The following is a 19,229-nucleotide window of genomic DNA, read 5'->3' on the forward strand; positions in this document are numbered from 1 at the left end:
GCGCTGGGGCTCCTTACTTCTTCATGAGCTGTTTGACCTGAGCCTCAGGAAATGGAAATGGTGGTAATAAATATTTATCCCCAGCACAGTGAAGAATTCAATGAGATAATCAGCCGAAGCACCTGGCACAGGGCCGGCAGCTCCTTCACCATTCAGAAGATGCCAGATTTTCCCATCTGAGTGCTCTTTCCTCTTTTTCAGGAACAAGACTGCCAATGGAGACTGCCGGAAAGACCCCCGGGAGCGGAGCCGCAGCCCCATCGAGCGTGCTGTGGCCCCCACCATGAGCCTGCATGGCAACCACCTGTACACATCACTCCCCAGCCTCAGCATGGAGCAGCCCCTAGCACTGACCAAGAACAGCATGGACGCCAGCAGGCCAGCTGGCATCTCGCCCACGCTGACCCCGGTGGAGCGGCAGCAGGTAGGCCTGTGTCCAGTAGGGTTCAGGTTGGTGGCGGATAGGAGGTCCGGGGGTTTGGGGACTACATCCTGGCTGGAGAGCACAGGGCGGAGGGCCGGGGGAAGGGTGTGGGGGGGTGAGAGAGGTGGTGCTTAGCTTCCATTCAGTGGGGGAAAGGAGGAGTGGGAGCAGCAGCAGGGGTCCTTTCACTGAATGCCACCTGCGTTTTGATTCCTACCTAGACCTGCCTGGGCCTCTCCTCCCAGGACTAACAGCCCTGGACAAGATGGTTAACATCTCTGGGGCTTAGTTTCTTTGCACAAGGCAGGGCTGGATTAGATTAGCTATGTTTTCAGCAGTCTTCCTTGGCAATCCTATTTCTAGGAGGATCAAGGAAAATCCTGCCTTTACCTGATATAAGGTCACGCTGATGAAGTTAAATGTCAGGTAACTCTGCTTTGGGTTGGAATCCTATAAAACCAGTGGTCAGAGCAGTTATTAGCTCATGCTGGTGAGAAATCTGTGATTGGCAGATAGGGATGTTTTTTATTAAAGGGAAATAAGGAAATTACATTATTACTTAACAAAACACTGTTTGCTTGATTAAAAAAACCCAGTATTTCAAAAATTGGGCTCCTGGGGAAATATAACAGGAAGCATTAGCATCGAGGTTTGGAATCCCCACATAAGCCCATGGCGTTTCTCTGTGAACCGCTGGGGCCTGTGACCCAATAGGCTCCCGGTCAACATTTGTTCAAGACTGACGGGCAGTGAGCAGAGGCAGGTGCTGTGTCCTGAGGAGATGCAGGGTGCAGCTGGAGGCCCTGCTGCTGGGGGTGCCACTGCTTCCCTGCGGCGCCTCTAATACTGCCGGGGCTGGGCTCTGGGCATTGGGAGAGGTGGTGCTGGTGCCTGTGAATCCCAGTAAGGCTGACAGGCAGTTGCACTTCCTATGTGGGAGCCAGGCATCTCCATCCCATTATGTTTCATTCATTCATTCATTTAATGAAACCGGGTAGATGCCTCCTGTGTGCAAGAGGAGAATGCTCGAAGCTGGGCAAGGAAACTAGAGGCACTTACGGTTTTAGGCTAGGGGAGACTGGTATCAAAAAACTATAGTGCTTAAACCATTAATGTGGGAGGAGACAGCCACTTATACCTGATAGAAACTGGGGGCCAGGTTGTCATTACGTTCTTTGTTGTACACTTACTATGCTAACTGTGCTTTGGATGCTCTGTAAAGCCCTAGAGATAGAGATGCTTGTGTAGATGCTTGTGTATCCTACAGGTCCAGCCTGCAGGGAGCCCGCAGCCTGGTCAGGGAGATGGGTGTGTGCAGAGAGGATTGCACTCAGAGGCTGCAGGAGAGGTGCTTTAAGCATCAGAGAATTTGTAGGATCAGGGAATTCAGCTTTCTGGCTGCAGCCACTGCCATGTGGTGGGTGGGGGTCCTTGATGTGGGCATGGGACTCCACTGGGAATTCAGTCTCTGAGCCCATGCTGGCTTGGGGGAAGAAGCTCCCCAGAATGCCTGGAACTATCTGCCTGGAACAGCTGTCTCTGAAGCTTTAGTGTTGGCTTGGATCATAGGTTTCCATGACTCTGAGGTTCTTTTGGTTGATTTTGGTCATATCCGCTGTGTGAGAAGTATACTGCTGGACAGTAACCTGGCCCTTTTAACCATGGTCTCCTCGACCCTTCTGTAAAACGTGCCTGGCTGCCCACTCTAGCAAGAGGATCCCTGGCCCATCAGATGTGCTATGGGGGCTGTTGAGTGGGTTTTCTAGGACTGAGAACCTTGAGTTTCCACCTGAGTTCTTAGGGGATTCCTGGATGGAGAGCAAAACAGGTGGTCGTGGAACGAGACCCCAGCTTTCCCGGGATGGGTACCATGGCTTTGGCTTCCCTGACACGGTGGCCCAGACCTAAACTTTACTTTAAGGTTGGGGTTGGTGGTGGAGCAGAGGGCAGCTTGCCCTCCCACCGTGGCTGCTGGTCCCCATGTGTTTTGTTCACATGGTGACCATTCATCGAGCTCCTTGCTGTGCCCGATGTGGTGTGGCCTGGCTGGTCACTGGAGCCTGAGCTAACTCTGAGGCTTCCTTAATTCCCTGCCAGCTCCTCTGCAGACCACACAGAGATGAGCTGCATGGTCCTTGTTCTCCAGCACCTGGGAGGCATCCATGCATTTCTGGGGGTTCTGTTTCATTTGTGAGCTGTCGGGGTGGCTCTGGTGGGGAAGCTCTGAGCCAGGGAAGTGACGGGGAGGGGCTTCCTGGAGCAATAGCACAGCTCTGTGTGGAGGGCAGGCAGGATGGGCTGAGCAGGGCAGGCGCTGGAAGCCTTCCTCTTTGGGTGGAAAATGTGACTCAGATCTCTGGCAATGGGGAAAGGAAGGTTTACAGAGAGGGACGTCTGGGGAGAGTGTCACCCCACTTCTCGTTTTGGTGATGGCAGCTCTGAGGGGATCGTGTGTCCTAATGCTACGGAAGAGCCCACGAGAGTGGTTTTGATGACCGCAGCAAATGAGGAGACACAGATAAGGCTAAATTTTAACAAGCCCGGGGACAGCAGAATGGTTCTCCTCTGGATGCGCTTTCCCCGGGGCAGCCTGGGGCTCCGTGTGCAGCCAGAGTGCGTGGGGCGAGCGGTGCATGGAGCGTGGGTCACAAAGTCTGAGCTGGCCCGGCCACCGCCTGCTGTGGGAGCTCCAGCAGGTTACTCATTTCTGGCCTTTGCCTTCCGGGTCTGCAAAACAAGGGGGTGGGGGGGCGGGGTTTCACGTGAGCTCCCAGGGCTCAGCATCTTGGAAGTGGGAAGCCTGTTCCAGGTGGTGTGTGGCGCCCAGCCTGCGCTCTGCGCTCGGAAGGGGAGGGAAGGGAGGGTGGTGCGGCGCCGCGTCCTGGGAGCTGTGTCCTGGGGGGGCTGCCCCCTGCCCACTCTGTCCATGCCATTGCCTTCGTCCCAGCCAGGAGGTGTCCTGGAGACGGTGTGCTGCCCCCCTCCCAGCGAGGTTGGGATGTCTTCGCAGCATCCCCACGTTCTCCCGGGGCTCTCCGGCTCAGGGGCCGCTTTCCACCCTGGAGTGGCTGACGTAAAGGCTGGGCGTTGACTGTATTCTAGCTTTATTCTAAGCTTTCCCTGACACCTTACATTTCTTACGTTTCTCCCCAAAATAGGACCGCGTTTGGGGGCATTTGCGTCAGTCAGGACTCTAGTTGCAAGGAACAAAAACCAGCCTGAGCTGGCGTAAGCACAAAAGGAAGGGAGTTTTATTGGGAGGACCTGGGGCGTGGGGGTTCAGCGGGCTCAGGAAGGAAGGGCCAGCCCTTGCCCGGGAGAGCTGGGGAGGAAGCCAGGCTCCCCGTCCCCGAGCCGTCCGGGTCTCCCGTCCTCCCCTCTGCCTCTCCGCGCACAGCGCCGGCCTCGCGCCTGGCCCCCGGTCAGCCCGAGTCTCTTAGTCTGGCTTAGTGGTTGGCCCCAGCCGGGTCAGATTTGCAGCACGGCCAGCAGGACAAGGTCACTTCTGGACGAGGCCGCCCGGGCCTGCCTCACGGATGGAGGCCGTGTTCTGCGAGCGGGCAGGCAGGGAGACCGCAGGCTCAGGGGCCAAGGGACCCTTCAGGAGGTGGCCTCGGGCGCTCCTCCAAGCCCCTGTGCAGCTGCTGCCCGCTGAGGGGACGTGGACCTGGCCTCAGCCCTGTCCCCCGCCCAGTGTGCGGGCTCCCTCTGTCCCCACGCCTGATGTGGCGAGCTGGTAACGAGACCTCCGGTTTTTCCTCCCCCTGTGCTGGGAGCCGCACCTCCCCCCGGCCTGGGTGGCAGTGCTTGCGGGTTAGACCCAAGCACGTCCTGGCTCATTCTTGTGGATCCAGATCTTTATCACAGGACGTGTTTTTCACTCTTGTTCATTTCCCATCGTGGGAAGGTGTGCGCACAAGCCTTCTGTGTCTTTGTCCTGCCTGTTGAACATCTTTAAAGGAGAGGCCGGGGGTAGGCAAGCACAATTTCCCCCCGCGTGGACACTGTTTGCATCTGTGGGCCCTTTGAGGGGCTCTCCCTGGGTCCCCTCTAGTTGTCTTGGAACTCCGCCTGGCCCCCCCGCCCGCCCATCTCCAGCGCTGTCGGGAGGGGTCTTCCCTGGCTGGGGCCTGAGGAAGCTGTTGGAGTCACAGGTGTTTCCTGGTCTGGATGCCGTGCCATGGCTTGGGGATCCAGGAACGCTTCCTGGTCCTTGTTCCAAAGTGTGCACGGGGTAGAGGGCCCGGTGCCGGGGTCTTCTGGGCACACTTGGGAAGGATGCCCGACTCGCTCAGTGGGGACACGGTTAGACTTGAACAGGGTTTTAAAGGACAACTAGAGTTCTTACCGGCAGCGCACTGGTCGTGGGGAGGGAGAGTGTCAGCAGAGCCAGCTGGGCCAGGGGTGGGAGGCACGTAATTCACCCTCAGGTGTACTTCCTGCATTCCCATGCCCGTCGGGATTGGTGTGGTCCTCGTAGAAACACACTCGAGCTGTCTGGCTTGAGCAAAAGCCGGGAGCCTGCCGGGAGGGTACAGGGACTGTGCCTAGAAGCCGTGGACCACGGGGACCTGAGCGCCCTGGGGACCGAGCCGAGGAGCCGTGAAGGTTTCTCACCCCCCAGGAGGCCCACGCGCTGTGAGTCTGCTGGGGTTTAGCAGGTGCACTCGTTCTGAAGCTGGAGGCGGCAGGAGGCCGGGCTTCGCTGTGCCTCCTGTGGGGAAGGGCAGCAGGGCAGGGACCCGATGGGGGGTGGCACCTGATGCCCCGCAGGTGGGAGGAGTGCCTGTCTGTGGTGCTGGAGGGACACACAGACCACCCAGCCTCAGCTCTGGCAGGTGTGTAAGGCCCGGGGTCGCCGGCCGGCCTGAGCACCGGCGCTCCTCGCCCGCGCCACCCCAACCGCAGCCTCCTCTCCTCCCCAGAACCGGCCCTCGGTGATCACGTGCGCCTCCGCCAGCACTCGCAACTGCAACCTCTCCCACTGCCCCATCGCACACAGCGGCTGCGTGGCGGCCGGGCCAGCCAGCTATCGGAGGGCGCCGAGCTGTAAGTCACCCTGCGGTGGGCGGGAGGCGGCGGCGGGGCGGGAGGGGCGGGGAGGGGGGGGCTATTTTTTTGGACGTGGCTCAAGCAGAGTGTTTGCATCCGTCCTACGTTGTGCCCTGGACAGAACAACTACCCCTGGAGCTTGTTCTGTTGAGGCTGAAACAGTGGTGGTTTGGAGCACGTGGCACGTGGGTTGTGTCTGGCTTGAGTGGGACCGGGAAGGGGCCTCCAGGATCCCACCGGACTTGGGACAAGCCCTGTTCTTGTCTCTGAACTCCTGCGTAGCCCAGGCGGGCACATTGCCGTGTCACGGGCCCAGAGAACAGCCCGGTGGGTGGGGGCCGGGCCCCACGCGCGTCTCCACGGCCCTGACCGCCTGCTGTCCTGCCCCCCGCAGCCACTGCCACCTGTGACCCCGTGGTGGAGGAGCACTTCCGCAGGAGCCTGGGCAAGAACTACAAGGAGCCCGAGCCGGCGCCCAACTCCGTGTCCATCACGGGCTCCGTGGACGACCACTTTGCTAAAGCCCTGGGCGATACGTGGCTCCAGATCAAGGCGGCCAAGGACGGCGCGTCCAGCAGCCCTGAGTCGGCCTCCCGCAGGGGCCAGCCCGCCAGCCCCTCTGCGCACATGGTCAGCCACAGTCACTCCCCCTCCGTGGTCTCCTGAAGGGAGCTCCACCCTCGAGCAAGATGTCAGTCTGCATGGTTTGCCTGAGCTTTGAACAGTCAGTGCTTAAAAAATGGAAAAACAAAAAAAAAATATTGTGGGGGTGGGGTAGGGGGAAGGGTGGGGAAGGGATGGTTTATTCGCAAAAACCATGTCGTGGGGATTTTGGTTATGTTTTTGTACTTGCTTGGTATTCGTACGCGGGGCCCTCCAACACGACCGCAGGGGCTGCCCCTGAACATCTAAGGTAGCGTCCTGCCTCCCTGCCTCAGTTACCAAAGAAACCTCTGACGCAGGTCTGCTGCCCTGACTGGGCGGGACTCCGCGCGCACGCTTTCTCAGTCACAAGCCATGACATTCGTGACCCAGATGCTTCGTGCTCTTTAATTTGCTTCTCGAGACCGGGGTGTGTGTGGCTTCGCTTCCACTGGGTGTTTGGTCCGGCCCGCATGTGTGTGCGTCTGCGTGCGTGCGTGCGTCTACTTGAAGAGAACAGAGAACTGTCGCGTCTGATTTGCACTATTGGAGGAGGGCTGAAGTTGCCTGCCTGACAACTTTATGTGAGATGCTAGTACTCTGAGGGCAAACTGCTGAAAAACAAAGGGTTTAAGGATGACATTTCTGACCATTTGTGTGTTTTTTGTTGTTGTTGTTGTTGTTTTTAATTTAGACAAAACAGCTTTGGAAGGGGAAGTCTCATACAGGTTATAGGTCTTTCTCTCTAGATTTCAGGTGCTTGCAACTGGACTGCAGACTCTACCGTCACGGGCATTCTCCCTTTCCTGAACACTGCAGTTTGTTAGACTAGAGCTGAGGCTGGAGGATTCTTTAGTGCTTTCAACGTGATGCATGTTTTAATGGAGAAAAATAGCTGGTTTCTATTAATTGTATAGATCTAGTAAACAAGAACCTTAATACTTATTAGCTTCTTTTCAGAATTAGTTTATTTTTGTCAGTTATGGTCCTGGATCTACTTACTGCTGGTACAGTTGTACTCTGAGATTCGTGTTTGCTACTCCCACTGCTCCCAGGTAGCGTGGGGCCGGCAGCCCTGGAGACGGGCGGGCCAGTCGTGGGTCAGCCGCGGTGTGGGATGCTGGAGATTTTTTGCTGCAGGCTGACATTTATTTTTTGCATCCCTTTCTGCTTATTACTGGCTCCCAGGGGGGTTGGGTTTGTGTCTCCTTCCGGCTTCCCTCCACGCAGAAACCGCTCCCTGCCCACCCTCTTGGCTGAACAGCAGATTACTGACAATCTGTGATATGGTATTCTGTGCGCTTCCTCGTACGCCGGGGCCAAGGCAGTATACATTCCTCTGACTATACACTTATCACTGCATTTATTATCGTTTGCTAGAGTAATAGCTACTAACTAGAGGTTAGGCGAAGAAGAAAGCATGACGGACACAGCTGTGGATGTTCAACAGCTGCTCCTCTTTTTGGTAAACGTACATTTCTATCCCCCCCACCCCACCCCACCCCACCCCCACCCCACCACGGCCCAGCCTCCAGAGGGCTTACCAAGTCGCCTGGCCGGGTGACACAGGCGGGCCCGCCTCCCCTGCGAGGCACTGTGGACTTGCGGGAGCCCTCGAGCCTGGTTTTCAGTATAAGAGAAATGGAGGTTAGCCGGTTGTGAAAGTCGTCACTGGGCGGAAAGGTCAGCCGATCGGCTCTCGTGGTCACAGGGTGGCTGCGGGTCCTTCCACAGGCGGAAGGAAGGCCCCTCTTTTGCCCCTGCACACACATTTCACCCCCACGTAACTGGGCTTCCAGGCTTTCGCATTTGGGCCCCTATATTTTCTGTAGGAAAAATCGGTGAGAACACTTTTTTTATATAGGTAACTTTAAGACCATCATTACGCTGTGCGTAAAGAATGTACAGAGAAATTTGTAGGTATTTTTTGAAGAACAATTAATTTGTTAATGATATGTAGCTATTTAATTTCCCCTTTCCCATTGTAATCATTCATATTTTTTGTTTGGAAAAAAAAGTTGATCTTTTTTTTTTTTTTTTTTTTTTTTTGTCGTAGATGTGTCTGTAAAAGTGCAGGAACACAGTTATTCTATGAGAACACTGCATCTGCCTTAATAGCCACTAGTTTGTTACTGCTCCAGGCTACTGAGCGCTGCGGCGGGCAAGCCGCCCCGGCGGGCTCTGTGAAGGGCGGGTCCTCGGGCAGCTGCCCCGCGGCGGCGGCCCCCGGCACTGACCTATCTGGGATAGGCGGGACCCTGCGGGGGGCCCCGGGCGCACGGGGAAGCAGAAAACCAAACATTTCACTGGGAAAGGACACACTCCCTGGCCTCAGGAGGAGCACAGTGAGTTCTTCACAGAGCCTCGCCGTCGCAGTGCGTTCTGACCGTTCTCTCCATGTTTGTAAATCTGTAATATACCATTCTCTGTGGCCTGTTTTTCCTGGAAGAAGAAGAAGAAAAAAAAAAGGTTTGGCAGGCCATCTTTTTTTTGTACTTAAAAGTAGCCTTAAGAACAATAATAAAGTGCTCTTAAACCACAGGCTGTGTGTGTGAGCCACCTGCCCCTGCGTGCGACGACACCCCCACGGGTGGTTCCTGACGTAGCTCTGACTCCACGAGAAGCACCACTTACAGTCTGACCTGCAGGTGCCCCTCAGCCTTCACATGCATGCTGACCTGGGTCCCTGGCCTGACACCGAAGAGAATACCCCAAAACACAAGTGTGGAGGGGGTGCCTCCCTCTCCTGAGTTCCCACACCCTAGCTCTGGGTGTCCACGGGTGGGGGGCGGGTGTGGCCTCCGGTGGTGTGAGGCCTCCTCCAGGGTACCAGATTGTGGCCCTGAGCCCTGTTCCTGGGCCTTCCACCAGCTCAAGACAGCAGCAGAAATTTCTTTCCTCCCCACAGCTGAGGACAGGCCAGGAGGTGGAACAACTGTGTAGGTGGCAGGCCCTGTCCTTACTGGTGCTCTGGGTTCATCGGGACGAGTGCAGGCCCTTTTGTCCTGCCCCCCACCCCAGCAAGGACATCAGCCCTCACTGGTGCCCAGGGGCCCTTCTCTGGGCATTGCCCCCCACAGTGGCTGCCGGAAAGAGGTGCCTTCTCATTTCCCTAGTTGGTGTGTGTTGGGCTGTTTCCTGTCCTCCTTGCCACCCCACGGGGACCAAGATGGGCAGGATCCTGGGAGTTTCAACCATCAAACACTTGACAACAAGAAAAAAAGAACTCGCGGAACGAACCAAGTCCCAGATCACTGTCAGCGCCAAAGCCAAGGTTATTATTTAGCTCAGAACTGGTAGGATCATGAATCATGAGACCTGGAGAACCCCAGAAGCTCCTGGGCAGCGGAGAGGGGGCTCCGGCCCTCAGGGTACGCAGAGGAGGAGACCACAAAGGTTGGAAGGTGCAGGGCCCAGAGTCATCGGTCCTGGGGGCAGCTGTCCTGCTCCGGTAGCCCAGGGCTCCTCGGCGCGCAGCCAGGGAGAAGCCAGCCGCACACAGGTGGGCCATGTCACACGGTCTCATCGTCGCTCATGTCCCAGATCTGTGTGGAGAGGGGGAGATGTTCAGTGTTCAGCCGCCTGGGGGCACCCGCTCATGTGGGCTCAGATCTGGGTAGTATGACAACAAGCAAAAGAATGCTGGCTCCCACTGGCAGAGGACACACCGTGTGCCTCACAACGCCCTTGTCACTGAGGACAGACACCCTATTCTTGTATAAGCAAAGCAAGTCATAGAGAAGGGAAGGCACTTGTCCGAGGCCTCACTGCGAAGTGAGCAAACCAGCAGCCAGCCGGGGGCAGGGCCGGGGGGCCGGGGCCTGAGCCCCTCACCTCTAAGGGCCGCGCCCAGCAGCCATCCCCGCCAGGCCCTGCGCCCTCTGGCTTCTGCAGCGCCCCGAGCCATCCTCTACAGTGGCCTCCTGTCTTCGAGGGCGGGGCCTCCGGCTTGTCCCCTGCTCAGAGGCGCAGCGGCCTGCCTGGACACACCCTTCCACCTCCGCAGGCTCCCACCCTGGGCCGCAGGTCAGCTGTGGTCTAGGTGCCACATGGACTGCAGCTGGCTGTCCCTTGGGAGTAAGCTCTCGGCCCACCAGTCCTGGGGGAGACAGCCTGGCCCTGCCTCTGTCCCTCTCTCTTTGGGGAGCCCCAGACTGCTGGGGCCAACCTTCATGTGCGCAGCGTGAATAAGGGGACAGTGGGGCGCTTTTAGGAGCGGCGAGCTTGCTGGGCCCTGCCTGGCCACCTCTTTCTCTGCAGGCCGTCTGCATGAATCCCTAGGAGGGAGCCAATGCAGGCATAGAGGCCCCCAAGGCTCCTTGCACCCTGGGCTCCCTAGGGGGCTGGTCCCTGAACTTATGCCTTCAGACTTTCAAAATTCCTAGAATTGGTTGCAAAAGGCCACCTCAGCCCTAGCAGAGCTGAGAGAAGGAACATCATGTTTACACGAGGCTGGCCCGGGGAGATGGGGAGGCCCGGCCAAGGTAAATAACCAGCTTGGCTTTCAAAGTCAAGGATGTGGAAAATAAATAGAGAAGGAAATTTCCTTTATCCTGAGGCCTCAGCTGCCCAGGCTGAGGGCTGGTGCTGCGTGTGCCTCTCCCACCCACCCCCCTTTCTACGTACACCCCACTGTCCCAAGATAGCAGAGTGGGAAGGCACAAGCAAAGATCCAGACACATGCAGGAGCAGCAATGTGGGGGGGGGCCTGGTCTGGGGTCCAGCAACCCCAGTGAGGCCAGGCAGGCCCTGCCCTTCTCTGGGCCCAGCTCCCCGCCCAGCTTATCCAGAGCATGCTTTGAATGAGACTCCAGGGCCTGGACCCTCAGGTGGGTTTGGTTGGGGGGAGGGGCAGAGGGGTATGAGGGCGTGGCTGCATCTCGAGCAAAGGCGGTACTGAGGAGCCCCTGGTGTCACAATGGTGGCTCTGGTTCAGGCCATCTGAGTGTGAAATCAGCTGCCAGAGGGTGTCTTGGGGGGCTCGTCCGTTCTTTCAGTCATCCAATAAACACACCCGTGGAGCCCCTCCCCGTACTGTGGCTGCACAGAGCTGTGGCAACTACTCCCTCCTCTGCTGCACAGCAGCCTGGGAAATGCAGATGGAGACAAATTCAGAGGTAAGATGGCTGGCCTGGGATCACACAGCAAGTCAGGTGTGAGCTGGGAGCACAGTGTGTGGGAAAAGGTTACGTGAATAACAAGCGTTCCTGGGGTGGGCTGCAAGGAGGCGGTGGCCACGGCCAGTGGGCTATAACCTGCTGGGGGTGGGAGGGATGCCAGCCAGGGCCCGGGCAGTCTGGGTCAATAGTGTCCTCTGAATGGATGGGGTTTTTCATAGGACACCTGGGGGCCAGGCCCGGGACAGGGCTTTATGGAAACGCAGGAGCTCCATCCATTTTATCATCGACTCGACTGCATCTCAGCTACAGGGAAAGGTCCTCAGCACCCAGCCCTGCCCGTGCACGCAGCAGGGGAGGAGGAGCGGGAAGGGAGCTGGCTCTGCCCTTCGCTCCTAGCCCCACCCAGGTTGTGCAGGGGATCAAGTCAGGCACCCAAAGGGCTTATTATGACAGGACTCTACAGAAGGAGGCAGTGAGGGGTAATGGATTTTACATAACCATTCGGGCATTTTCCAGAAAGAGTTCCCTGGGCCTGAGATGGGTCTCTCCACTAGGGCAGCCAATCCTTTTCCCATCAGCTAGGCTCAGGAAGGCAGCAGTCTTAGTTGTAAACTTCCAGAAATGTAAGCCTCCACCGCTCCCATATGATCTCACTTATAGATGGAATCTAAAAAAGCCGAACTCCCAGAACCAGAGAGCAGCTGGGTGGTTGCCAGAGACTAGGGGGAGATGAGATGTTGGCCACAGGGTACAAACCTTCCCGTTACAAGAGGAATATGTTCTGGAGATCCAGTCTACACCTACACCATGGCGATTATACTGGGAGAATAGAATCTTAAGTGTTCTCATCACACACACACACACACACACACACACGACAACCATGTGAAGGTTTGGATATGGTAATTAATTTCGTGGTTGCAATCATTGCATAATATATATTAAATCACTACTTTGTAAAACCTAAATTTATATACTTTTTGTCAGTTTTCCTCAGTGAAGCTGGAGGAGGAAAAAAACAAACTTTAGTCTCATCTCACCCTGGAATAAGGCCTTGGGGCTGGGTTGTCCTCAGAGGGCCCAGCAGCAAGGGGCCCAGCAGCAAGGGGCCCCATGAATGTCCTCTTCGTAATGAATGAAGGTTGTATTAAATTGGCAAAGATTTAAAAAATGCTGATACTCATTGCTGGCAAGAGAGTGGCAAAACACTTCCAGCAGGAACATAAATTGGTACCATATTTTTCAAAAGAAGAGATTGGGCAATATATAATACAAAGCTTTAAAAATAATCATACCCTAAGGAAGAGATAAATGATCTCTTTTTGTAGATGATATGCAAGTACACCTAGAAAACCCAGGAAAATAAATATCGAGAAGAATAGAGAATATTCAGTAAGACAAGCAAGGTATAAAATTACCAACAACCAATTCTAGCCTTCGTATCTGCAAACAGCAGCCAGTTGAAAAACAGTGAGAGGAAGAACCCATTGTGAGAACGATGAAAAAGAGAAGCTCCTAGGGAATAAACCTACACGAAATGGATAACATCCAAATGAAAAACCCGTCATCCCAGCCGCAGAGCAGTCCACGCCAGGGCCTTGGGAAAAGTAAACTGGAACAAACTGGGAAAAACACTCCTTGTGTGTACACGGGGCGACTTGATGACAAGAAAGCCTGTCAGGTTTGCCCACTTTCATACAGAAATTTACCACGATCTCAATTTGAAAAAAATCAACACATATCTTTTCTGGAGCTAGACAACTTGGTCCTAAGGTTTATGAGGGGAAAAAAATATCTAGGAAAACCTTGGTAAAGAAAAACAATGAGAAGGTTCACTTGCTAGATGTTCAAGCAGGTCATCAAGTTGACAACTTCGAGAGGGCTGCGTCACCACGGGAAAAGAGAGATGGGCCAATGGCACATAGTGAGCCCAGAAACAACAGAAAAGAATGTCCCAGGACATATGGACATTTAGTATCTTAATGATAAAGGTTTGGGGAAGGTGATCCCAAATCATTAGAAAAAGATGGACATTTTTTTTAAAGATTTTATTTATTCATGAGAGACACAGAGAGAGAGAGAGAGAGAGAGAGAGAGGCAGAGACACAGGCAGAGGGAGAAGCAGGCCCCCTGCAGGGAGCCCGATGGGAGACTCGATCCCGGGTCTCCAGGATCACACCCTGGGCCCAAGGCAGACGCTCAACCACTGAGCCACCCGGGCGTCCCAAGATGGAGTTTTTAATAGATGATATGGATATAACTGGACAGTCATTTGCAAAAAGACAGAATTGATCCCATGCTTCACTGTACATCAGAATCCACTCTAAATGAAACCAATCGAAGTGTACAATGGTGAAACCATATAAAACAAACATGAATTCCTTTGTAACTTAGGAGTGAGGAGCCTATAGCCTTAAATCTATAAGCAATAAAATAGATACACTGGATTATGTGAAAACACATAATTGTGGAATTTTGCATAGAAAAAGCTACATGCAAAGTCGGAAAGACAACAAAGTGGAAGAAAATACCACACCAGACCGTAAAGGGCTAATCTCCCTAGTATATAAATAGCTCTTACAAATCAAGAAGAGAAAGACCAATAAATGGATTCTTTTTTTTTTTAAACAGACCAAAGACATGGACAGTTCACAGAAAAAAAAAAATACACAAATAGTCTTTAAATAGAAGAAAAGGGGCTCAGCCACTCAGAATTAAAGAAATGCTAAGATTTCTTAGGATACAATAAATACACAGCAGAAAAAATACTGAGTCTTCACAAAAACCCAAACTTCTGATCTCTTAAAAGATACCACTATGAAAATGAAAAGGCAGACCAGAGACTGGAAGAAAATATCCACAGTGTATATAAAAACGACTTGTAATCAGAATTACGAAGAACTCCCACAGTTCAGTGATACAGAGATGGGCAACCTTTTTTTTTTTTTTTTTAATGGGTGAAAGATGTGAACAGACACTTCACCAAAAAGGAAATAGAATGGTCAGTGAGAACCTTAAAAGGGACTCAGCATCCTTAGTCCTCAGGGAAATGCAAACCACAAAGAGACACCACATTGTACCTTCTAGAACTGCCAAAATGAAAAAGGCTGGTAGCGCCAAAGGTCTGTGAGAGTGTGGAGCTACAGGAACTCACGTACTGCTGTCAGGGGTAGAAAGTGGAAGAACCATTTGAGAGTAAGTTCTGCTGACTTTTTTTTTTTTTTTAAGATTTTATTTATATATTCATAGAGACACAGCTAGAGAGAGAGAGGCAGAGACACAGGCAGAGGGAGGAGCAGGCTCCATGCAGAGAGCCCGATGTGGGGCTCAATCTCGGGTCTCCAGGATCACGCCCTGAGCTGCAGGCGGCGCTAAACCACTGCGCCACTGGGCTGCCCAGGTCTGCTGACTTTAAAGTTAAAAGTACAGTATGGTGCGGCCATTCTACTCCTATTTACTGCACAGGCATGAAAACACGTGTCCACAAAAAGACTTGTTCAAGTATGTTCACAGCAGCTCTATTCCTAACACGCACGAACTGGAACCAACCCAAAGGTACACTGGCAGGCGAACAGAAACACACTGGTACAGCCATACAGTGGGTGCTGCTTACCATCCGAGGAAGAACGCACAAACGCATGCAGCAACATGTATGCATCTTAGAGTCACTGTCCTGAGTCAAATAAGCCTGACATGAAAGACTTAAACCATATGGATCCATTTATATAAAATTGTAGACGTGGCAAAACTAATCTATGATGACAGGAAGTAGATTGTCTGTCAGAACTCACCAAACAAAAAAAGAGAGGAAGAACTCACTAAACTATGCGCTTTAAATGGGTACATCTTACTGTACACAAATTATATATACCTTAATAAAGTTGATTTTAAAAAAAAGCTGTACAGAACAAGGGTGTCTGGGTGGCTCAGCCAGTTGAACTTGGGTCCAACTCTTGATTTCAGCTCAGGTCATGATCTCAGGGTCATGAGATCTAGCCCCACGTCAGCTCCACCCTCAGCAAGAAGTCTGCTTAAGATTCTCTCCATCTCTCCCTTTGCCCCTCTCACTGCTCTCTCTCTCAAATGAATCTTTAAAAAAATAAAATAAAAAAAGCTTAAAAGCTGCACAGAACATTTTGTCACCTATCAGAGGGGCACAAATCCCAAAGCTTGCAAATATGTTCACTGTATCTGTGAACCAGCGGGAAAGCACACTCCCCTTAGAAGCCAGTGCTATGGAAACAGCACAACCTCTATGGAGGATTCAACAGAAATTACTTGTCTCAAATTTTGACCCAGCAGGCTGACTTTTAGGAGTCTGTCCTAAAGATATGCCTCCACAAATACAAAAGGATGTGATTAAAAAAAAAAAAAAAAAAAAGGATGTGATTCACGGCTGGGTGGATTGTTACAGGCAAAGATCGGAAATAGCCCAAATGACCCTCAGTGGGGAACCAGCTCACTAAGCCATTTGCTGCACATTGGCCACTATGGCCCTAAAACACAGCAAGGAAGCTCAGTGAACAGGATGGGGTAATTTGCAGGATTTCCTTAGTGAGAGAAAGAAAAATGAGAGTGTCTGTGGCATGCCACCTTTTGTGTGAGATGGAAGAGAAAATAAGAACATCTTACATTCTTTTAAAAGTTTGCAAAAATAAAAACACAAATGATAAACTGGAAATTAATTTTACTGGCTCCCTATAGTGTGTGGGTGGGATGGAGGCGAGGGTGGTCTGAGCATCCCTTGTAATTTGAGCATCAGCTACATGTTTATAGAGTCAAAAATTAAAAACAAAAATAACTGAAAGTACAGCAAAAAAAAAAAACAAAAAACAAAAAACAAAAAAACACAACAACAACAAAGATAGATACACTGGACCTCATCAAAAGTACAAAGTTTTGCGCCTAAAAGGACACTATTAGGAAAGTGGAAAGACAGCCCGAAGAACGGGAGAAACTACGTGCAAATCACACACCTGATACGGGACTTGTTTCTAGATCCTTTACGACTCAGTAGTGAAAGGACAACTTAATTTATGAACGGGCAAAGGAGCTGCATAGACAAACATAAATGGCCGAGAAGAACATGAAAAGATCCTTGGACGTGGTATCAGTCATGAGGAAAATGCAAATTGGAAATGTGAGGAGATACCATGTTGCACCTGATGGGATGGCTTTAATCAAGTCAGATGACAGGACTGGAGAGGACCTGAAGCAGTTTGCACCTCAGGCATTGCTGGGGAAGACGCACCATGGCACGGCCACTGGGGAAGACTGTCTGGCAGCTCCTCAAGCCAAACACAGCGATCACGTGGCCCGCAATGCCACCGTGGGGTGTGCACCCGAGAGAACAGAAACCTATGTCTGCACAAAAACTTACCTAGAAACATTCACTGCATTACTCGTAATAGGACGTCGAAACGCCACAGATGCCTACCGACTGATGAATGGAAATGTGGACCGTCCGGACGGTGTGATGTCACTAGCAAAGCATGTGTGTGCTCAGTGTTCTCAAGAGCCTGAGGACAGTGCTGTCACCGTGTACAACGTAGGCAACTGAAGTCCAGAGGAAATTATGTAACTGGTCAAGGAGGCCCAGCTAGTAAGGGGGGGAAACTGAGACTTTTCCCCTCATCTCACTATTTCCTTACTGTTAAACACAATTCCTTATAAAACAAACAAACAAACCAATGAAGGCCAGTCTCTGAACCTGCTTCCTGGACTGACATTCAGCTAGGCTGACACAATGGGTGGCCCCACGGCTGGACAGCACCCACGGGAAGCACGTGTCCACCCAGGGCTTGGGAAAGGCCAGGCCAGCCTCTAACCTATCTTGGCTGCGGGGGTCCCCTGACCTCTGTCTTTGACTCCATCAGGAGGCGAGGCCAGGCTCCTGCCCGAGGCCCAGGCTGCTCCTGGCTGGCTGAAGGCCTGGCCTCCGCAGGCCCAGCCGTCCCACAGCAGGGAGCGGGTCTGTCCAGAGGAGGTGCTGCGCCACTTCAAGCCCATGTAGGCGGGGGACGGCGGGGCCAGGGCCACTGCTTCGAAGCACGGAGACCTTCCAACATCAGGACTCCTCATGAGAGGGCGGGTAGGACAGACAGCTGGACCACACAACCCCAGGGGGGCCTATGGTTTCACTTTCTGCTCTCTCCAAATGAGACACATTTGAGAGGAGCTGTTCATCATCCAATTCCAAACTTGGGTCCCCTTTCTGGACCACACTGCCTGGAGCCTGCCACAAACTAAAGTTTTTCTTTTATAAACACTGTAATTACCCTTTGAATGGCATGATTATATTTGTGTATGTGTGTTAAAAGTGTTCATTTGTTAAATGTAAACATTTAAAATATACCACAGTTTCTGAAATCCAGTTTGGGCATTTATTTTTTAATATAAAAATGGAAATATCCAGATCTCTCTGGGCCTCTGAGCAGCCCTGCTCCCCCTCCCTCCTCTCTGGGATCTTCATAGGTATGCATCTTTCTTCAGGAAGGACACAAAACAGAGGGGTCTAGGGGTTGGCCTTGGCTGGGGACCAGATGAGGACATCAGCCAGGACTTCCCCAAGACTTCCCAGCCAGGGTTCAGTCCACTGGGGAAAGAAAGAAGGCTCCATCATGCTTCCAACCAGCTCACACTATATTAGCTCTCCATTCATTCACTCATGTACAATCACTTATTCAAAAAAATGCTTCCTGGGTAGGTGACACTAAGCCAGGGATGTGGGGCACTGTCCTTCATTTCTTGCCTGTCCAGGTGGTCAGTACCTTCCTCTGAACTATGGGAAACAGTTGAGGGCATTAAGCCCCATTTCGTCTGAGGGGCAGGGGTCTGGCAGTCTGCGAGCCCCTTCTGAGCACTTCTGAGAAACCATGGGCGCCTGTGGAGAAAGAGGACAGGAGGCACCCAGAAGATAGCTCCATAAAGACTTGGGAGCCAGGCAGCCAAGGACATGCCACCAGAAGGCCTAGCCAGGCAGGGCTGGCCAGGGCAGGGCCCAATCACAGCCGAGGTCCAGAGAGAGGACAGTGGTTACAGGGCTCCCATGGCCAGCACACTGTAGACCCGCCCTGGGTCTCTGATATCTCAGGTCAGGTTCCTGGACAGGAAGGGAGAGGAGGCGGCAGCCTGGCAGGAGGAGGAAAGAGGGAGGAGGAGCAGATGCAGAGTCCCCTGCCTCACTCTGGGTAACCCGCAGGCCTTGCCACAGCCCCTGAGGGGAGACCCCTCTGTATCCTGAGAGCAAGGAAGGACTGTTTTCAGGGTCACTCTGCACACTCTGGAGGCCCACAGACAATAGGATCTGTTGTCTTCATTGGTCACTGGCCCCTACTTGCTCTCCCTGGATCTCCATGGTCCCTGGAGGGCTGTTCACACAGGGAGAGTGCAATCCATTCTCGTTGCTGTGCCACTAGGCCCCCCATGCATGACCCTGTTGACCTCCTCGAGCTCACTTTCCAGGACTCCTTGCCCACCTGCTCCCAGCCACCTAAGCTTGAGTGCTCCTCCCTTTGCCAGGGCTCTTGCACACACTCCCCTTGGGCATGGGAGACACTCCCCTTGGGCATGGGAGCCCCTCCCCACGACCTCGTCTCCTGGCTGGCTCTGGCCTGTGTGTGGCTGCTGTTTTCCTGATCCCCCAGCTGAAACCCCCCAGCTGAAACCACTTCCCCTCATTCTTCAGTATGAACAACCCATCTGGCTCCTTCAGTGCCCCTCCCATAATTTGTCAGCACACTGTGGTCTGTGCGTCTACCTAAATCCCCTGGGAGTGTGAGCTGCCTGAGGGGAGGGCCCAGGCTCAATTCACTGCTGTGTCCCAGGTGCTGGCACAGAGTCTGACCCAAAACACAGCCTTTGAATCAACGGTGACTCAGAATCATCTGCTCTGCACATGATACCACAGTGAAGAAAAGAAAGGGCGATTTTTGGTGTGAACATAATACCCAAGAATCAAACAGCTAAGGAAAGGGTCCTTCAGTCCAGAT

General features: G+C 53.1%; 2 protein-coding genes and 2 long non-coding RNA genes across 21 annotated transcripts in view; 2 read left to right on the forward strand and 2 right to left on the reverse strand.

Annotated features, from left to right (window-relative positions):
• The window catches only part of VGLL4 (vestigial like family member 4), a 163,491-nt gene extending 154,832 nt beyond the window's left edge, over positions 1-8,659 (forward strand). For all 11 annotated transcript variants that reach the window (XM_025449715.3, XM_025449722.3, XM_049098245.1 and 8 more), the window contains 3 exons: positions 202-424; positions 5,350-5,473; positions 5,871-8,659. In XM_025449715.3, the coding sequence (XP_025305500.1) occupies positions 202-424; positions 5,350-5,473; positions 5,871-6,142 (619 nt within the window). In that variant the 3' untranslated portion in view covers positions 6,143-8,659. The remainder of the gene's footprint in view (positions 1-201; positions 425-5,349; positions 5,474-5,870) is intronic.
• Positions 927-5,353, reverse strand: LOC125753171 (uncharacterized). Its single transcript, XR_007404319.1, has 2 exons — positions 4,773-5,353; positions 927-3,151 (listed from the first exon to the last, which is right to left on the reverse strand). It is a non-coding gene; the product is annotated as an uncharacterized LOC125753171 (long non-coding RNA).
• Positions 8,128-19,229, reverse strand: part of ATG7 (autophagy related 7) — a 239,146-nt gene continuing 228,044 nt past the window's right edge. For all 8 annotated transcript variants that reach the window (XR_007404313.1, XR_003137836.3, XR_007404315.1 and 5 more), the window contains one exon: positions 8,128-9,663. Coding sequence is in view for 3 of the 8 variants with exons in the window: in XM_025449669.3 (XP_025305454.1) it covers positions 9,631-9,663 (33 nt within the window). In the remaining 5 variants the exon portion in view is untranslated. The remainder of the gene's footprint in view (positions 9,664-19,229) is intronic.
• Positions 10,956-17,611, forward strand: LOC125753170 (uncharacterized). The gene is made up of 2 exons (XR_007404318.1): positions 10,956-11,235; positions 12,226-17,611. It is a non-coding gene; the product is annotated as an uncharacterized LOC125753170 (long non-coding RNA).

Source organism: Canis lupus, chromosome 20, assembly GCF_003254725.2.
Source record: "Canis lupus dingo isolate Sandy chromosome 20, ASM325472v2, whole genome shotgun sequence".
NCBI lineage: Eukaryota > Metazoa > Chordata > Mammalia > Carnivora > Canidae > Canis > Canis lupus.